Source organism: Malus domestica, chromosome 16 (assembly GCF_042453785.1).
Source record: "Malus domestica chromosome 16, GDT2T_hap1".
Classification (NCBI taxonomy): Eukaryota; Viridiplantae; Streptophyta; class Magnoliopsida; order Rosales; family Rosaceae; genus Malus; species Malus domestica.
The window spans coordinates 37,412,170-37,434,577 of NC_091676.1; the positions used below are offsets into that span (position 1 = coordinate 37,412,170).

Genomic DNA, 22,408 nt, shown 5'->3' on the forward strand with positions numbered 1-22,408 from the left:
GATGGTGTGGATTAGTTTGGACCACAAAAAGGACCTCTCTCTCCTTCTCCTTCCCCGTGTCTTCTCTGTCTCTCTCCCTCACGATCTCTCACACACACACACCCAAAACGTACGGCACACACCCAAATCCTCCAAAAACTCGACGGATCGAGGCAACCAAGGTATGCATCTTCATCCTTTCGACGTTCTGAGTTCATTGGTGCTAGTTTTAGGAAGTGAAACCCTCGAAATCATGTGGAACCCGAACCTCCATTTTTGAGTTACTGTTCATGCACACGTAAAATGTCGTGTTTCAGGGAATTCTAAGCTTGTAGTGAGCTTAGTGAAGTCCTAAGGAGGCTCGGAGTGCTTCGTTTGAAGGATTTGGACGTCGGGATCACGTGGTTCCATTTTGGCCGAAATTCTTGGGAATTTTCCGGTGAGATTTCTTGATTTTTAGAGCCTTAAACTAGTCTATCGTGATTCTTCATGTTTGGGGCTTCAATTTGATATAAAATACGAAGAAAATGGGTGAAAAACGAAGGAGAACAAAGAGTTTTAAAACTCGCAGGAAAATGGCCGCCGGAAAAACCAGTCTGGCGAACCAAGGTTGGGGATGATGCGCGTGGGGGCGCGTGTCCCCGTGCTTGTCCTGGCACGTGGGGGCGCGTGCTGGCTTCAAAATTTTTTCTAAAAATATGTCGACGTCCGTGACGTCGAGTAGATCACTGTGGTATATTTATATACCCAAATTGAGCACCGTATGAGAAAGTTATTACGAATTGTTGGTTAGGTGCTTTAAATAACGTTTTATGGTTATTTTGCATATAGGTGAAAATGTGAATTGACGATCCGACCGTTGGATCGTCACCAAAGTTTGATACGTTGTAATACGTAATATTTGAGGATTATAGGAACTTACGGATTGGGAATCCGAGTTACGGATCTTCTGGAATTAGAATTGTAAGTTCATAAAATAAAATGTTAACCGTCACTTAGTTTTGGAAATTGACGGAGATCCGACCGTTGGATGGTGATGAAATTTTAGGAGGTTGTCCTAGAGGTATATTGTGGACCTCTGGAAGTTACGGATTTGAAATCTGAGTTGCAGATCTTCCGGATCGAACTACGTAGTGACGTATTTTACATAAGTTATATATTCTATCGATATGAATTCTGAGGTTGGATTTGATTATTGTTTTAGGCGCCGATCGTCATGACGCCTTGGCGTATTGTGCTAGGGAGTTGTAGGGCGAACTCCAGGTGAGTGGGCAGTTTTGTTTTCGTATTACCTATATACAACTATTTTTCCCAGAAAATGCGTTTATATGAAAGTTATGAATTAATTTGCCATGCATGCAATTGTTGAGATACCTAGATTAATAATTAATGCTTATATATATGAATTGACGCGGTGGACACACGTGTGAGTTTTATTATTATTCAGCTGAGTTATTTTATATTAATTGCATCGAAAGCTCTTAAGCTGCACCTAGGTGTTAGTGCTTATATTGTTATTCACCACACCGCACGCTCGCCTTGGATCCAAGTAGGTGGATGTCGTACAGACCATGTGAGAGTTTCGACATGCTAGTCGTACAGATCACTAGATGTGATTCCGACTAGTGGGTGACCTTAGTTATGCGCGCTGATGATTGATGAGAGAAGCACTAGAGCGTATTATTACACCTATCATCGTACAGACTACTATACGTAGTTCCGAGTGATGTGCAGTGTAGTGCCGTACAGGTCATAGTTGGTGACTCCGGTAGGGCCGTATAGGTCACTGTAGTGACTCCGGCTGAGTGGGATGTTGAGCTTTAGAACCAGCTGTACAGGACCATTGTAGGGTCTCCGGTTGATATATTATTTCACCTGATTGATATTGATGCATTCTGATTATATTTTGGGCATGGCATGTTATTATTGAGATATTATGTTGATGAAATTGAGTTGAGTTTGATGTTGCGTATATATATATGTATATATACTATTTTCTGGGAAAGTATACAGGTTTTTACGGTGAGGGGTTAGAAATGTTTTAAATAAAAGGTTTTCGAAAGACTTTGTTTTACTGACCCACTCAATTTTGTTTTGCGCCCCTCCAGGTTCTAGATTGCAGAGCTTTGGTGGCCACGAGGAATCCAACGGTGTTCTGACAGAATTCACAAAAGTATGACTCACTCTCGGGTGTTTCATCTTAGTAATTGTATCTTTAAGCTTCCGAACTGTGTAAATGGTTACGTCACTCTCACGTGACGGCCAGCATGCCCTCCTCCGGGACGGGGTGTGTCAGATTTGAAGCCCAGTAGCAAGCTACTGGCTTATGAGGGCCGAATGGGGGGCACCGGTCAAGCCCAGCGAAACGCTGGCCTAGGGTTTGGTCTGAGAAGCCCAGCCGGAGCTGGGATTCGGGTCGGGCACAACCCAGCAGACAAGGCTACGAGAAGTTGGCCCGGGCGTAAGGTAAGGGCCAGCAGCCTAATGTTGCTGGCAATGCGGGCGTAGTTCACAAGGACAACCCTAGGAAGGTTGCGGCTTTCTTAGGGAGCAGGTTGGGACTTTAGGCCCATACAGGTTAACCAAGCCAAATGCCTGGGGGTGTCCGTATGGTTGTAGCAAGGCCTAAAAGGCTGCTGCCGTGGTGGTGCTGCACGGTGCCCAACGCCAATTTTTTTTTTTTGACATGGTTAGGGTTTGAAAAACCCTAGAATTGCTTCTAATTTATTTATATGCTTTGACTCACAATTCCACATAGCAATTTTTAATTGCGTAATGCATAAAACAAATATATGAACATATACAATTATATATCGTAAGGAAAATATAAACATAAAGGGGTTCATGTATCATGGAGAATGTTTTCATAATTCGTGGATGTTTCAAATATCTTCTTTTATTTTAAGCGTACCTAATTGGCAGAACACAAAGAAGAGCCCTTGAATTTTGTGGAAGATAACCTCCTCCTACGATCAGTCAATTCCTCAGCTTCTGGCAAGAGCGTGTTAATAACATGTTGTAGGCCCATTTGATTGAACTAATCTAAGAGATTAGAGAGAAAGGGGGCCGGTAGTAGCATGAGGGAAGAGAGAGTGATTTAATTGTGAGGTGTGCTTGTATCACCCCTATTGTGCCTTTATTTATAGTAGTAGAATAGGCAAAAACCTTACCCTTTTTGGATTACAACTCTTAATAGGTAATCTATTCCAAATAGGAATATAAGAGATATTTCTAGATCTACTAGGGTTTACACAATCACATTCCTATTCTAAATATAATGCAACACATCAAGTATTTTCCAAAAAAAAAAATCCAATTCAACAATCAATTGAATTTAATTCTAAATCGATTTGGTTCGTACAAAATTGCAAACAATCAAGCTTTACTTCTGAACAAACAATTCAACACCCTTTTATTTATCTAATTGTTTAGGGTGTATTTTTGCTCACCCACACTAACTATAGGGTATGTTCACCACCTCTTCTAATGCTTGTCACGTGTAATCTACACTAACCCTAGTTAAGCTTAATTTTTTTTTTCAATTTTTCTGCTCTAATTAATAGGAGAGAGAATCCTAGTTTTACCCAATTACTTCCATATTTATTCTTTCTTCTTATATTTTAGTAAAACTTGTATGTACGCATCTTCTGAGTTTTTCATTGTTCTTGTCGAAACCTACGCCAATAGATTGGATGAACCGACTTATTTTCTCCAACTAGAAAGGGTATGCAACTCCCTTTTATTTGCTTTTTAGGATTATTAGAGTTTCCATATATATGCTTTTTTGGATTATTATAAGGTGTCAATTTAATACAATATTAAGTAATTTGATGCTTATACTGATAGAACACCAAGATGATGAGTTTCATACTCCCATCCTCCAGTGATGCAAAGAACCAGTTGATTATATACACTTAGATTCAAATTTCGAAATCTTTGAAGTCTTTGATCAAAATGATGAAAAATGAGATTTTCCAAGCAAAGTTGGAGATAATTCCCTGAGATCACTTTTGATAGTTGGAGAAAAATAGCAGGTTCTTCCAATTTGATGGAGTAGGTTTCAATAAGAAGAATGAAAAACCCACAAATTTCGTGCGAATTGTCTGTTTGTATTAAAAAAGAAGAGTTTTAATAAAGAGTCTTAATGAAACACTCATGATATTGTTCACTTTTAACATTAAAGACATTTTTTTTCCTAAAAAGTCACTCCTGATACTATTCACTTACAACATTATTTTATCTTTTTTATTAAAACTAAATTTTTTGAGGACTTTTTGTTAGTTTTCATTTTTATAAAATATAAGTAGAAGAAAGGATAAATAAGAAATTAATTGAGTAAAAGTAAGATTCCCTTTCCTATTAGTTAGAGCAGAAAAAATTAAAAAAAAAATAAGCATAACTAGGGTTAGTGTGAATTACACGTGACAAGCATTAGAAGGATAGTGAACATACCCATAATTAGTGTGGGAGAGCAAAAGAGGCACCCCTGTCCAGAAAAGAAATAGAAGTATATAATACAAAATTAAATTATTTTCTAAAACTCAGATCTCATACAATTTTAAGGAAAATTTTATTTAAACTCATCTAACCTATTTATACACTCAATTTACTCTTTTCACCCATTTGATTTTTAACTAAACTATTATTATCTTTTTAAACTTAAATTTAATACCTAATATACCCTCATAAACCCAATTTAATATGTTGATTTATTTTTACACCCATTAAATTTTTAACTCAAAGCTGCCCGCTGTGCCACTTGACTGCTGAATAGTTACCGCCAAATAAGCTCATTGATTCTTCAACAGATGTAAGATTGAATCCGTTATTCCACTGTAACTTCCTTCTTCCTCTTCCCCTTTTCCTGTTGCCGACGAACATAGAAAAGTTAGAGAGAGAAAGATGGAGAGAGAAAGATAGGTAAAGGGAGATGGCGTTGGACTGGTGTTGCTCACAAGTAAAAATGGCTTCCACGGAGGGTATAGTACCAATAACCAGGGCTTTTCTCGCTTCCTACTACGACACATACCAATTCCCCCCTCTCTCAAACGACATCGCTCCTCTCAGCCGAGATTCGATCCTTCACCGCCGACTTGCTCCACCACTCTCCGGCGGCTCAAGGTCATCGTAATTTCAAAACCCTTATGAAGATTTTACATATTTTTGCTGAAGTGATCAACTTTTTCCAATTTTTTGCTTGCAATCTCAAAAATTCAATATCTTGCATAGTGAATGAATCGAATGGGTTTAATTTTTAGGCGAGGAGAGATTGTTAGTGAGTGAATTGGATAGTGAACCTCCCCATAAAGTCGACGAAAACATGTGGAAGAATCGAGAGCATATGGAAGAGATACTATTTTTGCTTGAAAACCCCATTGGCCTCAAACTGTAAGTCTAAGCTAAGTTAATGTAGGGTTTAATTATATTATTTGGGTTTATGGATAAATTTGAGTTTAATAGTAATTATGTAATAGGATAAAATAGATAATTAACATTCAAAATTTAAAGTTGGGTGTAAAAAAAAGTTGTATAGGTTTAAATAAAATTTCCCCAATTTTAATTCAGCAGAATTACAATACCAGGATCAAGTTGTACAAAACTACCCGGATCGAATGCAGGAGAATGTTTTCACACACATGCATTCAAATTTCAATTAAAAACACTAGAAGATCTCTAATCACGTGAAAGCGGTTTCGGTTTTAGAGAGGGACAGAGAGGTTGGTATAGTTAGAGAGAGAGAGAGTACCTTCAAGAGAAACCAGAGATAGAGTGAATCTGACGAATGCTACATAGGAAGGAGAGATTAAATCCGTCAATCGCCTGACCCTCTTGACCCAATACGGCGATGAAATTAGTCGCTCGGCTGCTTCCTCAGCCACGAGAACGACGAATTTAAGCTATTGTGGTGGAAAATTTCAGATCATCTCATCCAACCCCACCACCTGTTAAAAAATCTGTCATTTTGCTCCGGCTTGTTCATCTCAAATCATCTCATCCAAGTTGAATTAGTTGCTGCGAGGATCCATGTCTGTCGCCAAGAAGCTCTTCGATACAGTTTTCCAAGCTCGCCTCCGTGATTTTACCCGTTGATAGCCAAACGTCGATGTGAAGATTGCAGTCTTGATGACAGCCGCCAGGAAGAGGAAGAAAGCAACCCCTTTTTTCTCTTTTTAATAATTTTTTCCATTTGCCACGTGGCAAAAATTGTGGGGTCCACATTTTCCATGTCATCATTTAACGGTGAAATTGAAAGAAAACTTAACATATGTATGACAATGAAATGAAAATTAAGTAAATATTTAAAGATGTATGAAATTGCAATTGCAATCAAACGGGTGCGTGCAAAATATAATTTACCCTATCATCTATATCTAGGTTTTTTTAGCTAAAATAATCTATGAGATTGTCATAATTCTTCACTTTGATTCCTGACATTGAAAATCGGTGAAGTGTTCTTTGAGTTTGTCCATTGTGATCCTTTTGCTAAAAAAATCTGTTAAATGAAAAAGCAAGTGGATGGGTTTATTGGACAAATAATTAACATAGGTTTTTCACGATATCTCAAATGATTGACAATGGACAAACTATGCTTCAATGCTCAACGTTGGAAGAAGTTCCGAAGGTTCCATTATATTAAGCAAAACTAAGCGAGTGAAGAATCCAATCCAAATATTTTGCAATGCACTGAGTGTGGAATGCACTGGATCGGCACACTACACAAATGGAATTGCATGATACAATTTCAACAGTCTCACTCAACCGTGCGTTGGTCTATTTGTCCTTGGCTTTCATTATGGCCAACTTTTGTTCTTTCCGAATCCAAGTCTCAGGCTAATGAAATAACGACATGTGGACAAAACTCCTTATACATGCCTTTATTTCATTGAGACAAGATGTCACCGTGGCAGTACATCTTCTCCAGTTTTGGATGTGATACTATACACTTGCAAACTTGACCATTATAAAAGTCTCATGACACGATCAGGCATAGGCAATCCACGAGCTCAAGGGAAAAACCACTCTTACCACAAACCACAAGGGAAGCGGCAAAAAAGTATGGCCAAATCGAATAAATGATCCATGTGGTCATAAGGTATTCAGAAGATAGCCCATGTGCTAAAAAAACTCAGATTTAAACCCTTGTGGTGTACTCCGTTTGCAATCCAAAAGTGATTTTTCCGTTAATTATCTATTACTACATGGGTAAAATTGTACTTTGACGCGTGCACCTTCTTCTTCCTGCATCTTCCCTACGCAACCCCCAAACTCACTTCGTGCAAGAGAAAAAGGAGAGACCATTTTTAGTTTTCCACATAGCTACCACCGCAACCATGACGGCCACGGTGTCTCTCCTTTTTCTTGCGCGAAGTGCGGAGGAGGAGGAGGTCTTGACTAAGCTCTCTCTCACTCCGAAACCATGGGTACCACTCAGACCCCCTCTCTCTCTCTCTTCCTCTCACTCTCTGTATGTGTGTCACTGGTTTTGTATATGTGATAATATGCAGGTATCTCACGTGACTCGATGCACAAGCGTTGTGCTATTGGAGGCAAGAAGAAGGCAAGGAGGAAGAAGAGAAAGTAATGCTTTCTACCTTCAAGCCCATTTCTCTCTCTACTTTACTCTTTGATTGCTTGTTAATTTTCCTTCATTTTCTATTATTTGCCCTTTGTAATATTTTTTTTTATTGATTTGTTATGTTGTAATTAGGCGACAGATGTGTTGTTAATTGTAAACTATTTCTGGGTTTTTGGTTGTAGATAAAAGGTGAGGTCTCACCGGATCTTCTTTTTCTTGAAAATGGTCTCTCCTTTTTTCTCTTGCACGAAGTGAGTTTGGAGGTTGCGTAAAGTAGATGCTGGAAGAAGAATGTGCACATGTCAAAGTACAATTGTACCCATGTATTAACAGATAGCTAATGAAAAAATCACTTTTGAGCTAAATTTGTTAACGGAATACATCACATGGGTTTAAATCCGAGTTTTTTTTTAGCACAGGGACCTTTTTCCGAATAACTTATGACCACATAGATCATTTATCCAATTTGGCCAAAAAGTAATAAACAAACAACCTTATACAAACAGCGCATTAACTTCCATTTATTCACTCTGAAAGACCACCATTTATTCACTCCGAAAATCCAGGTCATTGTTTAGAAAGCAACAGGAAATGCCGAACTCTCATCCAGCCCGGCGTACATTCATGATAGAAAACTGGGCAGTACATGCCATTTGTCATACATACCACACTTCTTCACCAGTAAACAAACCAAACCAAACACCTGGGCAACTACATAGTCGTTCGGTATTAAACAAGACGAGACATAAAAATCCGCACAGCTGCAGGTTGTGATACCACACATAAAACGGTCTATACATAAGACCTGTTAAAGAAGCTCATCGCCTTCAATCATCCCGCAACTTTCCTTGAATAGGTTCTACCAGGTTGAATCTCTTGAACAGGCCTGAGATACAAGTTTCCAGACTCACCAATCCACTCGACTCCAGCCTTCATGGGAGGGGGCCGCATCTGCTGCCCGACAGTCTGCCTGTGATGACCAATTGTCATATTTGCCAGCTTCTCAGATGTATCTGAAACTCCACGTGCAACCCTTACCTTGTTCACAGAAGCTGTGCCAGCCAACATTGTATTCTCAGTTAAATAGAAAGTCAAATAACAAGCACTCTGACTAAACAAAAGCAAAAAAGAAAATCCAGGACCAGGGGATTGAGAAATAAAACTAACTAAAATCCAAAGAAAAACAGACAACATCACGCATTCTTGTGGTTCATAAATGTGATCAGTTTGGATATTAAATCGAAAACAATTCAAGAAACCAACACAATCAAATTCCTTCTAGTCATGGAACTTACTAGGACTGCTCTTTCCCGGTGGTCGATATTTCTGCTGCTGCTTGGGAAAGCTTTTCAAATATTTATCATTCTTTTTCGCATCCTTAGATCATAAAGATGAGGAAATTATTTAAAAGGAACAAGCAAATGAGGTATGTCCACGTTTGGCATAAGCACACAATCAAATTAAACAGACACAAGTAACATGTGCTCTCACCTGGTCGGCCATATCCAGTTTCCGCTGCACCCCTGCAAAGTCAGTTCTTACATAATGAGAACTCATTTAGAGAATTACCAGTTCTTTCGACAAAAGGATGGCAATACTTCCTCCACTAAGAACTATAGAACTAGAAACTTTCAATAGACAAAAAGCTAAATTTTATAAGGATATTGTTGAGGAGAAATAATTTCTGACCACAAGGGTTAGCTCTCAACAAGAAAAACCTACGACAACACCACCTGGTGAAAAGACTCATTGGAGTAATTTACAATAACTGCAGATATTAATAAATACAGAAAAACAAAAAATAAAAAATAAACAAAAGGAAGAGAGAGAGCAGCATTTAAAGTCTAAATAAACTCCGCAGAACAATATCCAACCAACCTGTGCCCACAGAGGCATGTAACTTGGGGGAAGGGAAGTTGCTAGCAAGCTTTGAATGAGATACAGTCCCAGAAAGTCTTCTAGCACTTTGCTGCTCCACTCCCCTTGCTCCAGCTGTGCAATAATACAAATAAATTTATATCCTACATTACTTGAATACCATGTATTAAAAGCGTGAGGTGTGGGCGAGGCATCCGAGGGATAGCCCAGCCTAGGCGGGACCTATATTTTTTAATATATACATAGAGCGTACACACACACACACACATATATATATATACATATATTATATTATATATATAAAATAGACGATGAAAAGCACAATGAGCACACATATAACAACGCAGACAGCACACACATCCATTATATAAAAAAATAAAAATCAGAAAAAAAGGCAGAGAGATGATAGTACAAGGAAGAGGTATGAGGCAGTTAAAACCCTACCCAAAATTTGGGTTTGGGAGTAAAATAAAAAAAAAAAAATCCCCTGAGGCTCGCCTAGGCGGCTTTGGCAGCACCTTCCGCCCACTCCCTCAAAACAGAGGTGGCAACCCTCAAGCCCAGCCTCACAGGGCGCCTGGGCGCGCCCTGAGGCAAGCCTTTTAAAACATTGTTGAATACCTAAATAACAATCTCAAAGCTGATACATTTCCATAAATTATCAGATGGACAAACCTATTGGATGCGTCCTAGCAACAGTTAATCTGGAACGAAGGGATGGAGGAACAGAATAGCAACTCTGCCACATGAAAGGAAGTACATGTTAGAATACACAATATTTGCAGACCCCTATTCATCATAGGACGTTGCAGTTACTAAACTTTGTTCCAATACACCACCTGGAAGAAAGGATGGTGGAGGGCCTCTGCAGCAGTTGGCCTCCTGGAAGGGTCCCAAGAACAAAGTGACTACATCAAAAGGGAAGGAAAAACATAAATCACACAGTAGTAGACATTCTTTAAACAAAGTCACCATGTGGGCTAAGTTGAGGGGTAGGGAGGATGGAATAAGAAACAGCTACAGTAAATACTATATAGGACTTACTGTTATAAGGCTGATTGCACCCTCACTAGCTGATGGAATCCGTGTAGAAAGATCAACACCAGCAAACTGCAATGTTAAAAGATACAAAACCAACTTAATATATATGGTTGTTTTTTCAAGCAGGGGAACAACATAATCTTACATTTCTACTAAAAATAAAAAATAAAAACGCAGATAAAATTACATCCCATATTTGCATGCAGCTTTAAACTGCCTAATAAATCTCTCATAAAATACAATGCAGCAATGACAACAGTCTGCTAAAAGTGAGAATGTAAACCATTCCCCAAGAGATTTCTGTACAATTCTATGCACCTCAGAGAACGCACTAAAAATGCACGAGAAAAAACAGAACAAACAAATATGAGGAAATGAGTGATGCCAAATCAGAAACAACTGACCTGAGGAAATTGGTAGTTGATATCACTTGCAAGGCGAAGCCCGTCAGCCCATGAGTCCTTGGTTGGGCTTCCAATCACACTGCAAATTTTATATACCTCATCTGCTTCACTGCAAGAACAGTGGAAGAGGGAGGCGAAGGTGAGAACATTTAAAATAAACCAACTTATATTAGTCGCTAAATTATTAGCAAAAGCCACTAATATATTCCAAAACACATCCAAGTTAATTAAACAATTACTGCAAAGATTCAAAATTATATCCTATGGGATGCAAACCACTTGATGGTTAGGGAGTGTGGAATACATACCTAACACCCGGAAATAAAGGGCGGAGAGAAAACAACTCAGCCATTATAGCACCCATTGCCCACATATCTGACAGTCAGAATAAAAACTAATAATTTAAGAAACCAATCACTGTGAACACATGTTTTCACAAAAAACAAAAAATCGAAACTTTAAACATAAAAACTCACCAACTTTTGAGCTATACAGGTACGACTGAAGCAGCACTTCGGGCGCTCGATACCTAGCACACCCACATTCTAGAGTCAGTAACTTACAGCAACATATTAACACCCAAGCAGAGATAACTTATTACCAAAACTGTAAGAAAAATTAAATTAACACCCACCACCGTGTGGACACGTATTCTGTATATGGTGGTTGTGAATTGATTTCCCGAGCAAGTCCAAAATCAGCAATTTTGATGACATCTTTGGTAACCAATAAGTTCTCTGGAAAGGAGTGAACGTATAGGTACAATTATGTCAGTCTGATAGCAGAAGAAAAATCAAACACAACAGGTGACAGCCTGAACGACTTAATCACAAACCATGAATGCAAAGAAATTGATTGAGGAAAGAAAATAACCACACGAAAAAAGTAAAAATAAAATTTAAGAAGAGTTTGCCACATGGGGATTCAGAATACGAGAGGAAAAAAAAAGAAAAAGAAAACTATACACAAATGCAAGAAAGTATAGCAAGGGCATGCAAGCAGCAATGAGTGAAGACAGACCGAAAAAAAGACAAACAAATCAAAGTATATAACACTATTGGCATTCTGAATATCATGTATACCTTCACTTCTCCAAATTTTTATTCAGCCCTTCTACTTCTCTTTGAACATTTTACCTACTCAACCGAGGTTATCCATAATAATTGTAACAGTTACCTGGCTTAAGGTCTCGATGAAAATATCCACGCTGATGCATGTAAGCAAGGCCTTGGAAAACTTGAAAACACCAATTTCTGACTTCAGCTTCAGGGAAAAGCTTTTCCTTATCTTTCATAAGTTGATACAGGTTGAACTCCTGCAATGTACATATGACAACACAGAATATCAACAAAGACTCTTATCAATGGCATCATAGCAAATAATATCAAGTTTGCCAACCATACCACTTACCATGTATTCAAACACGAAGTACAACATGTCATTTTCTCTGATGACTTCCTTGAGCTTCACAATATTTGGATGATTCATTCTACGCAATGACTGCATGCAGAAAAAATGACATAATTAAAAAGTATAAATCATATCAGGATATTAATAAAGAGGAGGTAGTACATTGAACCACCTTCACTTCCCGTAGACTTACGCACTCCTCCCATGAAAAATAACTTTTCTTCATTTTTTTAATTGCAACCTGTAAATTGTCCAACTGATTATGAACAGAACAAAATCTAAAGCACAAAATACATTCCAAAGGGAATGGGAAACGGAAAAAAAAAACACTTACGACTTCACCAGTTTGCTTATTAATAGCTTGCCAGACAGTCCCAAATGTGCCATCACCAACTTCCTTTATTAACTTGTACCTAGAGTAACCACATACTTATTTATTAGTATGAATACAAACAGATAAACCTAAACTCCCCAGTAAACACTCACCTCTCCATTCTTCCTGTGGAACACAAAGCAGCTCGTTCTTTATTCAGTGAAAGCATAAAGACTCAAGATAAATGGAATTTATCTTCTGAAGATGATCCTTAAAATACACTGTATGATATCAACAACTGCCTTGCTGGTCGAGCTGAATCAAACCATCAATCTTCTGAGGCAACATGCACGAGCACAAAACCACAATTCTTATGATGGATAGGCTGCACGGCCTTATTCATTACTAACTCCAGGGCATCGGGACTACAGCATGACATTAATGGCAAAAAAGGACAAAGATCACCGAACATATCGATGTTAAAAATCCAACCAGACTGATTTATCCCGCCAAAAGAAAGACTTCTAGCTCAAGATAGTGTCACCCAAGGCTTAATAAACTTAACTAATAGCTATCTCATCTAAATTACGCAGAGATCAGTGTGGAATCTTCAGGTAACCAATATCTTGCCACTTATCATAGCACCCACCAAGAGCAACGATGAAATAATAACTTTGACATAAACAGTTTGCACTGGTTTGGTTTGACGTAACTGATTATCTAATAATAACTATGTAGAGATCTTCTCTTCAGTCACAGATTGCCAGAATTTAACCCTGTCATAATAATCAAAGAATAAAGTTTAGGAATACTTAGCAGGCATCGAATAAAAAGGTATAAGTATAAAACTGAGTTGTATATGTTGTACCCCTGATGAAGTTTTCCCAGAAATTTCAACTGGATGTTGTATCAGCAATGAGCTATGCACTAAAGATCCAACACCTGACTCAGAAGTAACAAGCATCACGTCTCCCGTATTGATCATTTGAGAGAAACTGACCACTAAGTGCAATTAACAAAAGAAACCAGAAAAAAATCTCCAAGGACAAGAAATCTCCAGTCAAGCACTTCCTGGAAAGAAAAGACCCGGTACTGGTGGCAATTTGACCAGAAGCGCATTTGCTCCATGTCTTGAAATATATATGAAATCCCTTTAAATCTAAGCCCAGCCCAACCTGAAATTAAGATTAAAATACATTAATGCATTGAAAGAACATCAGAAAATCATGCAGACAAAGATACAAAGTAACAATTTACTGATTTTAATGGCAGGTTAAACTAAATCTCACATAATATGGCAAATAATGATGCAAATCCAAATACTATCACAAGATAACATTTAATCATTAACACAGCTTCTTAATAGCTCTCACATAAAAATACAAAACTTCCAGCACATTTCAGAACCAAGTTCAGACAAATAAATACCACAAACCACACAACGACAACATACAACAAACTTTAAGGCACTTAAGCTGTATGATGTATCATATAAATAAATTACTACAAAACTTAAATGTGATGTACAGATTCTTTCCTATTTCATTGTTGATATGCATACCCAGGCCAACAATGATTTCCAATCCTAAGCCACATGCTGCAAAATCACAAATTTGGTAACAGGATAACCTAAAGTCACAAAGGAACATCAGGGACAAAGTACATAGACCCCCATGACACGGTCATGAATTTCAACAATAATTTGTATAACTTCTAAGCCACCAAATGACCTTTGGCACAAAATTGGAATGTAGGAAAGGTAGGAAGAAAAACCATAACCAGAAACAAGTCTACAGAAAAAATTGTAGCGGTTAACTTTGAGGTGCAGCAAATTACAGTTTTAGCCACGATACACTTTTAGCTAATGCTATAACACGAGTGATCAATAACATTAGCAATTTATATAAGAGAACACAAACAAAATACAACCAATGAAAATTTACGAACAAATAAATAAAAGCCTCAAATTACCAATTGGAGTTAAGATTAACAAAAATAAAAACCAATGTAAGCCGCGATATATCTCTGTTACATAATCCAATCAGAAAAAAAATCACCATACCTTAATAACCCAGAGGATGAAAACCCTACAAAAATAAAGCCCCAAAATAGTCAAACTCTGAACCCCCTTCATTTCCCAGAATTTCTCAGCAACCAAACATACTTCAAACCGAAATCGAAGAATCACATCCAGCCGATTGCGTTAAAAAGCTAACCATAATCCTAAAATCCCAAAATCCCAAAACATAAATCGAATAAAATCGCGATACAATCAACAAGGAACAAAACCAAAATATCCAAAACAAACAGAATAAAATCAATTACAAAACAAATCAAATTCAGAAATAAATCTAAACAACAAGAAGGGCAAAAAAATTATAGGGGATCAGATCGGGAGAAAAGGAATCGAACCTGAAAGCCAAGCGGCATAACAACCGTCGCCTAGGACGGGAGGGGGTGGAATCCAGAGTTTCTTTTATGTCAAACCGACTTCGTTTAAACCCACCGAATTCTGATATGCTGCCACATAGAGAAATGAGAGAGAGAGAGAGAGAGCGCGATGAGAGAGAATGAAAGCCTTCGTGCCAACCAAGGAATTTACCTAACTACACGTTCTCACGGAGGCAAGGGATATTCTTGTCCTTTTATCGAGTGCTTGATCTTTTTTGGGTCGTCGTTCTTTTTTTAGCTAATTGTTTGGTGGGTTGGATTTTTTTTTTTTTTTTTTTAAATACATCGATATATTTGTACATTAAGGGTTAGATTTTTCCTTTATTTGTTGTACCTTTTTTTTTCCTGTGCCCATTTTATCCACTGAAAGGTATCATTGTGGTGGAATTGAGTGTTATTTTTGCATCACGCTGTAAGTTCAAATTTAACAAATAATTTTTTTTTTTTTAGTACATCGATATATTTTAGGTTAGATTTTTCCTTTATTTGTTGTACCTTTTTTTTCAAATGAGTTTACTTTAGAATTCCTTTTTTGTTATTTTAAGTTTTGACTTTTTCCTGTGCCCATTTTATCCACTGAAAGGTATTACCGTGGTGGAATTGAATGTTATTTGCATCACGTTTGAATCTAACAAATATATCATTTGAGAAAAAAAAAAAAAAAAAAAAAAACCTCCCCATTATATATTTGAGAGTCATATTTTTTAGTATTTTGGATTTTTCTTATTTAACATAAAACTGATATCAAACATAATATCCTGAGAATAACAAAAAAAGTTTGCACAGAAGACTAGAAACTTGGGAAATAACACTATCCCAATAGCGGAAGCTTTAACTTTGAGTGATGCTTTGAAATTTTCTCAGCAGAGGGGCTTTATAATATTTGCGTAGAGGGAGATTCTAAGCTAGTTATTGATGATGTTCTATACACTTGCGCTATTTCCTGAAGATTGAGACCAAATATTGATGATATTCGATGAAACTTCCATCTGTGTTAAGTGGAAGCATATCTTCCGGGAAGTTGATATTGGTCTTTTTATTTTCAAGCAGGAAAAAAGAAAAACTAGACAGAGAAACTAGTCGACACCAGAATAAAACTTGATTCTCTCTCTTCTGTTGTAGTTGAGGTTTCTCTTTTATAAAAGCACCTCGGTACCAAACCAGTACTTTGTGTCAGATATAAAGCACATTTTCAAGAATTAAACTTGATTGACAAGTTGGTGTAACTAGTCAAGGTCTGCCCATATATATGTTTCACAACATGAAATCACAAGCTAGAACGCATTCACCAACAAGCTCATTAACCAAACAACAAAAACATGGAAACGTAGAAATCAGTCTACAAACCCCCTATGAAATCTACAAGTGTCAATTACAAACAATAGAGAGAGAGAGAGAGCTTCTTCTTACTAAGCCCAAAAGCCAACATAAGCATCCTTTGTTTCCTTCACTTGAACCAGTAAGCACCAATAACAAACAAACTACAGTTCAACAGATGCAGCAGATTTCATTTAAGAAACGAAGAATCCTTTGTTTCTTTTTCTTTTCCTTGTTTTTTTGGTACACACACACCTTGCACGTATTCAAATCATCCGATTACAGCTTGACGCAAAAAAGACAACAAATTAAGAAAAATGGGAAAAGGGAAAAGATGAAAGATGAATTGTACCAAGTGCATGTAGACGCCTTATAAAGAATATATCTATACGCAAAGCCCTTGTGGTTGATTGACTACCTTATTGGGTAACCGAGTCTTCAATGACAAATTTGAATATTCTCGGCTTCTTATAGAATGAACTAATTCTCTGTGAATGGTATTGAACTTGCTTCTTTTGCTTCTATTCCTATTTCCGTCCTTCCAAGAAATCAGCTTCGTTTGGGTTTCTGTGTTCATCATCTGGAAGTTTGATTCGATGAATACCAGAGTTTTTTCTGGCATATCAATATTTTCTCCTTCTCAATGCCATACTCAGTATTTTCTTTGCGGCATCCCCATCTCATCCCTTTGGCAATAGCCGCAACAGCATCCACTAAGTAGCTGGATTCTCGAACTATTGCATAGCCATTAGGTCGCAGGATTCGGTCCATCTCTAAGAGCACATATTTCATTTCGCATCTGCCCAAGTTTACTATTATTAGAACCATTTACAAAGTTGATTACCAACTCTGCGTGTGTGTGTACTTCCTATGTTGAATTAGGCAAGAGTGCATAAAAACTTAACATCCAAGATTAAGTAGTTAATTCAATATGCCGAATTAACAAAAGTTTTCAAAATATATTTCATGTGCCCAAATAAAGACAAGCCCATTTTTTACCTGTGGCTTTCGGCAGTAAAGAAGCCATCAAGATGTAGAAGATCATAAGTTCGAGGATAAGTAGAAAAAGCTTCACACCTGCCAAAAGAGAACAAATAAATCAACACAAAAACCACAAGATTTTATAACAATGACCAAAATGAGAGGTGCACCCAAAGTATGCTATTTATGCAGATCAAAGCTTTAATGCCCATATAAATGAATTTCAAATTACCAATCATGGAAAGTTCCGATAAGGCCTCGATCATAGACCACAGGTAATGTATTTGCAGCATAGGAAGAGACGACATTCATGACCCACAAGGGATATTCAATCGTGGCTGCGGCAAAACCACCATATGCTGTATTCATGTCCATAACATTTCTGATCTTATCTGTTCCAATTGCCGGGAGCAACTTTTTGTAATGCTTCATTCGAACCCTCCAATTTCTGTCATCATGCTTGAAAGCACTAGCACTCCCACCATGCACATCAGATATACGCTCTGGTGCAACATGCAACCGCTCTGGCCATCGAGGGATGGCTTTCAAAGCTGACTTTTTTAGCTTTGGGTCTGGAACTACAACACAAGAGCGTAATGGAGTGTACCATCCTGAATCTGGTTCGAGGCTATCATCACATTTTGCAGGATAGGTGTCAGGCTCAGAAAGTTTATTGTAGCAACTGCTGTCTGACTGTTTCTGCCAAACAGCAATATCATCCTTCTTGTTGTACAATTTAAAGCACAGTGAAGTTAGCAGTTCTTGCAACTTTTCATAATCTGATTTCTGCTCTTCTATGGTTGTGTTCCACCCACGCCAGTGGTTTTCGTAGTTGACAGGTGGACCAGACAGGACCCAAAAACCTCCAGGACGGAGTATACGATGAATTTCTAGAAGGTAAATTCCACCTGACAGCAGGACACTAGCCATTAGCACAACTGGTAACACCACCACCTACCCCCAAACTTTAAAAGATAAATAAAAGTGATAAACGAGATGAGAGAAGGAGAAGAAAGGAGAAGAAAGCATTTTTGATTATATGATATCCTACAAAAGAAGTTCCTATCTTATGCAATAAATTACAGTTCACAGCTGAACCGTGGAAATTTTCCCTAAAAATGATAACAGGAAAATAGGAATTTGGTGGATGCAAATTGTCTAAAGTTGGTGCTATTTAACATTTCTACCGTACTTATGGAAAAAAAAAATCTCCAAGTTCCTAAAGTTGGTACTATGCTATTGCTAATTTGAAAACTGGTTCCAGCAGCTGGACATTAAGCTCTATAAAATGCATTATATTCTTTAGAACTGAAAGATTTTTTAAACAATTTCATAGAAGAAATACCAAATTCCGTCCATGGGATGAGGCATCTTGAGCAGTGAGCCATATCAAATGAGTTTGAAGGGAAAGGAAGTCTCTGTGTAGAAATGATGCCAAGAATGGCAGGAATTCCACGCTCCAGAGCAAACTGAACCTGAGCTTCATGATTATCTCTTGGGGCGAGAGAAACAGTTAAAATCCCACGATCTAACAAATCACCTCCCCAACTTGCAACCTAGAAATTAAACAATTAAGGAGGTTAACTTCTGTAGATTCTCACAACTTTACTTAGCAGTTTGTGCTGCTTCAAGCACAATAAGGAAATAGATTATTACATTAGTAAATAAATTTCAATCATGAAATAAGGAAAGAAAGGTGCAGATGAAATTTAAACTAGCATTTTACTAGTATCAAAAAGGCAACATGCTTTCACTCACCAGAAATTTTCAGCTAAATTTGAACATGATAAATCGGGAAAACGTAAAAGAGGATGAAAGATGGACTCACTCCACACCCAGTATCAATGGCAGTTCGAACAGTCCCATCTTTCATTTCTGGAATAAGATCTTGCATCAAATCGACATATGCAGAAACGCCTCTAGGAAACATAGTTCCCCCACCAGGAAAGAAAAACTTCTCCCCTTCTTTTCTCAGCCAATTCTGATTGGACTTCTGTTTGTTAATCCAATCATATGGCACATTCCTGAAACCAAATCCACATGGTAAATTCAGGGAAACTTTTAACTCTTTTTAGGGAAAAAAAATAATTGAGACTTAACTGGAAACTTTTGACTGTACATAGGTCTTAGGCATCAAGCTGTCAACTATTTACCTGTACCAACATTCGTCCCTGCTATTTGGCCATCTGATTGGTAGCTTGTAGCCATCTGGAGGTGGAACTAAGCATTCTTTCCTCTCAAATACTGGAGGGCAGTGCCGTTCCATGAAAGTAAGCCGATGAACACCATATTTTCTCCACCTCTGTACAATAAGTAGCCACAATCTGATAAGCATCTAGCAGTGTGTAAGTTCCGAAAAAGGATAAAGTACCATAAAAATGATTAAGCAGTTACCCTTGGATCCGTGCACGGGGTGTAGTCTTGATAGTCACTGCTGCATTCAGCAAAGGTAACAGGTTTTACATGGAGAGATGATTGAACTGCCTTTGTGACATCTTCGACCTTGACAGGCTCAATTTTGTTTTTCTCAGAGCAGAAGATTCCACCAAGATAGAATGAAAGCCCGCATAGCAAAACAAACAAGATTGTCGTAGGGAAAACCCTGGTACCTTGGGGTCCCGGTTTTCCATCTTTATGTTTCATCATCTCAGAAAGTATTAACTACCTGCACACATACAAGGCTAGATATCTTCATGATTGTGGGATATATGATTTAAAATAATACTGATCTGCTACCAACCACGATTCACCGCAAAGAGCACGCACAATTTTATTCATGTAATCAGGCACTCAAACCAGACCCGTCACAAGCTACAAGGGATTTATTTTGTTCCTCAAAGGCGACTTCTTCTACATTTACAAACCAACTCCACTAAAAGAAACACATGTTCAATTAAATAGAACCTATCAACCAATCTTAAACCTTGACCGAAAAAAATGAAAAAAGAAACATATGACTCAAATATTAAACAGGGGAAGCACAAAATATGTCGTGGATCACACACAGAAAAGGTGAGACTCAAATTCGGATCGATAGTAACGCAGAAAACATAAACGACTTGAAAGATGGCAACTACCGACACTTTCTACTTTCCATGTCAAACCTCCTTTATGTCTTTCACATGGCAATGGGCCCTAACTCCATCAAACTCCACCTTTCCTCTACTTTTCACTTCCCACTGAGCCAGAATGGCCAACCAAATATCAATCAAGCCATGGAAATCAAGAAAAGCAAAGTATTCAATAATTTCATCATTTCTTGAAGCCTAAGAAATGTTTTTTATGCATGATTTATCGTAACCACTGCTTGCCAATCAGCTGCTGCTTCCATTCTCAATCATCAAATTGCTACATTATATGACCTCATATCAAACAAACAAACAAACGCACAAAATCATGGCAAGAAATGCACCTCAATTTCGTCGAAACGAAGCCAAAAAAACCCGAAAGATTAAGTGTTGAAGGCTGATTGCACGCCTCCGACTGCTACATATTCATACAAAAGAAAAGGAAAGACAGATCAAAATTACCCATCTTGCCAAAAAGATTTACCAAGCATTGTAGAAAAAATAGAAAATTAAAAAAAAACGAGAAAACCCCAATTTTTGAAAAACCAGGAGATAAATTAAGCATTTTGCAATTGGCAAAAGTGAAAAATCCTGTGCGATCACCGCCGTGCAATAATAGGAAATTAAAACAGAAAACAAAGATGGGGTGCTGTCAAAAACCAGATCCAATGTGCAGAAGAAAGAAACCCATTACCAAGATGATCGTAATGTGTTCGACGCAATTACACAAAGAAGAAAAACATGAGATCTGACGGAGCAAAGGTACTAACAGTAAGAGAAGAATAAGAAGCTAATAACACAGCAGATGGATAACTAGTACCTTTATCTCTTTCTCTCTCTGCGTACAATGAGTATCTCTCTCTGCGTACAGTGAGTATCTCTCTCTACAATATCTCTGCAATCAATGGTTGTTTCATGAATTGAATCCCACAAACCCCAAAAATGGAGGTTGAAAATTAAATGGGTTTTTAATTTTCTGGGTGAAAATCTCTCTGTTCAGGAGAAAGAAGAAACAGAGAGAAGAGGAAGAGAGATTACTGAGGTGGGCTTTGCTTGGATAAAAGGGATATGGGAAGAACACAGTGGAAAGGATCTCTCTCTCTCTCTCTCTCTCTCTCTCTGAGCTAAAAGCACACAAACAAGCTCCTCTGCTTCGCAGCTCTTTCGCTTTTTCTTTGTTTTTCTATGAGGTAGAAGTGGTAACTTCTTTCTGTCTTCCATTTCATTTTCACATGCATTGCATCCTCTCATTATTATTTGAGATATTTCCCCGTTTTTCTCCTAAATTTGTAAAAAGCTCTCAATTTTTACTTTAGTCGATTACTCATCTAAAATTTTATAAATAACCAATTTCCCCGTAATGTTAGATTTTAAAATTTTTCATCCAATTTTCATCCATCTAATTTTTCATTCATTTTGCTTCTATACAGTTGTCATGTGTTGTCTACGTGATCAAAATAGATGGAAAATTTTATGAATTTTTTTTTAAATCTAACGTCAATGGGAAAATTGGCTATTTATAAAATTCAAGAGGATAATTGGCTAAAATTAAAGTTCAAGGAGAAAATTGGCTAATTATAAAAATTCAGGGGATTAATCGGTTAAAATTAAAGTTCAGAGAAAAATTGACAAACTTATACTAGTTCAGATTGCAAGTCGACAAATATGATGTGGTTTATCCCTTGAACTTTTAACTAATTGTTAATTTACTTTTTAAAATATATTTTTCCTCCAATTTACTATGTGAACTATATAAAATGACCAATCTAGAATTACCGTTTAGTTTACCAATTGTCCCTCGAATTTAGAACCGTTTAATCATTTATGATATTTATCGGAACAGATTCCTTGATACACGATTAATCACATGTTTTCAAACAAGTAAATATGGTTGCTAATGGTTTTGCTAATTATACGCATCCCATAACCAAACTTGTCACATCCTGTCCTGGCCCCATCACATTCCAGGCTCGACTCCGTCATAGCACGA

At 37.5% G+C, this 22,408-nt stretch overlaps 2 protein-coding genes and 3 long non-coding RNA genes across 10 annotated transcripts; 2 read left to right on the plus strand and 3 right to left on the minus strand.

The window, feature by feature from the left end:
- The first annotated feature begins 31 nt into the window (after positions 1-31).
- LOC114822869 (uncharacterized) lies at positions 32-2,382 on the plus strand. Its single transcript, XR_003771047.2, has 4 exons — positions 32-161; positions 297-418; positions 1,184-1,242; positions 2,088-2,382. It is a non-coding gene; the product is annotated as an uncharacterized lncRNA (long non-coding RNA).
- Positions 2,383-4,491: 2,109 nt separating this feature from the next.
- On the minus strand, positions 4,492-6,125 carry LOC114822870 (uncharacterized). The gene is made up of 2 exons (XR_003771048.2): positions 5,726-6,125; positions 4,492-4,843 (listed from the first exon to the last, which is right to left on the minus strand). It is a non-coding gene; the product is annotated as an uncharacterized lncRNA (long non-coding RNA).
- Positions 4,842-6,101, plus strand: LOC139192864 (uncharacterized). Its single transcript, XR_011577355.1, has 2 exons — positions 4,842-5,100; positions 5,238-6,101. It is a non-coding gene; the product is annotated as an uncharacterized lncRNA (long non-coding RNA).
- A 1,924-nt stretch (positions 6,126-8,049) lies between the features above and the next one.
- LOC103428160 (cyclin-dependent kinase F-4-like) lies at positions 8,050-15,251 on the minus strand. Of its 3 annotated transcripts, none has more exons than XM_029097985.2 (19): positions 15,014-15,180; positions 14,664-14,688; positions 13,470-13,776; positions 12,775-13,377; positions 12,623-12,701; positions 12,461-12,529; positions 12,289-12,378; positions 12,055-12,193; positions 11,513-11,615; positions 11,355-11,407; positions 11,187-11,253; positions 10,879-10,987; positions 10,478-10,543; positions 10,273-10,341; positions 10,109-10,172; positions 9,434-9,547; positions 9,047-9,078; positions 8,851-8,932; positions 8,050-8,607 (listed from the first exon to the last, which is right to left on the minus strand). In XM_029097985.2, the coding sequence occupies exons 4-19, from the start codon at positions 12,828-12,830 to the stop codon at positions 8,387-8,389; spliced, it is 1,413 nt and encodes a 470-aa protein (XP_028953818.1). In that variant the 5' UTR covers positions 12,831-13,377; positions 13,470-13,776; positions 14,664-14,688; positions 15,014-15,180; the 3' UTR covers positions 8,050-8,386. The 3 variants fall into 3 exon arrangements, with proteins under 3 accessions (XP_028953818.1, XP_070671078.1, XP_028953817.1); XM_070814977.1 differs by having other exon boundaries at positions 14,664-14,824; positions 15,014-15,124; XM_029097984.2 differs by lacking the exon at positions 14,664-14,688 and having other exon boundaries at positions 15,014-15,251.
- Positions 15,252-16,534: 1,283 nt separating this feature from the next.
- LOC114822860 (probable methyltransferase PMT21) lies at positions 16,535-21,642 on the minus strand. Of its 4 annotated transcripts, none has more exons than XM_029097988.2 (9): positions 21,239-21,642; positions 20,763-20,833; positions 19,745-20,015; positions 19,504-19,652; positions 19,179-19,374; positions 18,696-18,906; positions 17,583-18,258; positions 17,369-17,446; positions 16,535-17,168 (listed from the first exon to the last, which is right to left on the minus strand). In XM_029097988.2, exons 3-9 carry the CDS (start codon positions 19,994-19,996, stop codon positions 16,946-16,948), a joined length of 1,785 nt encoding a protein of 594 aa, XP_028953821.1. In that variant the 5' UTR covers positions 19,997-20,015; positions 20,763-20,833; positions 21,239-21,642; the 3' UTR covers positions 16,535-16,945. The 4 variants fall into 4 exon arrangements, with proteins under 4 accessions (XP_028953821.1, XP_028953820.1, XP_028953819.1 ...); XM_029097987.2 differs by having other exon boundaries at positions 20,763-20,836; XM_029097986.2 differs by lacking the exon at positions 20,763-20,833.
- Positions 21,643-22,408: the final 766 nt, after the last annotated feature.

What these genes read in the sequence shown, in the direction of transcription:
- LOC103428160 (XM_029097984.2), bottom strand. Translation starts at nt 12,830, where the DNA reads ATGCTTTCACTGAATAAAGAACGAGCTGCTTTGTGTTCCACAGGAAGA. An exon ending in TCCACAGGAAGAATGGAGAG is followed by an intron (nt 12,702 to 12,774) that starts GTGAGTGTTTAC and finishes TGGTTACTCTAG; the next exon opens with GTACAAGTTAATAAAGGAAG. An exon ending in TCATCGAGACCTTAAGCCAG is followed by an intron (nt 11,616 to 12,054) that starts GTAACTGTTACA and finishes ACTCCTTTCCAG; the next exon opens with AGAACTTATTGGTTACCAAA.
- LOC114822860 (XM_029097986.2), bottom strand. Translation starts at nt 19,996, where the DNA reads ATGATGAAACATAAAGATGGAAAACCGGGACCCCAAGGTACCAGGGTT. An exon ending in CCCCGTGCACGGATCCAAGG is followed by an intron (nt 19,653 to 19,744) that starts GTAACTGCTTAA and finishes CTTATTGTACAG; the next exon opens with AGGTGGAGAAAATATGGTGT. An exon ending in CATCCCATGGACGGAATTTG is followed by an intron (nt 18,259 to 18,695) that starts GTATTTCTTCTA and finishes TCCTGCTGTCAG; the next exon opens with GTGGAATTTACCTTCTAGAA.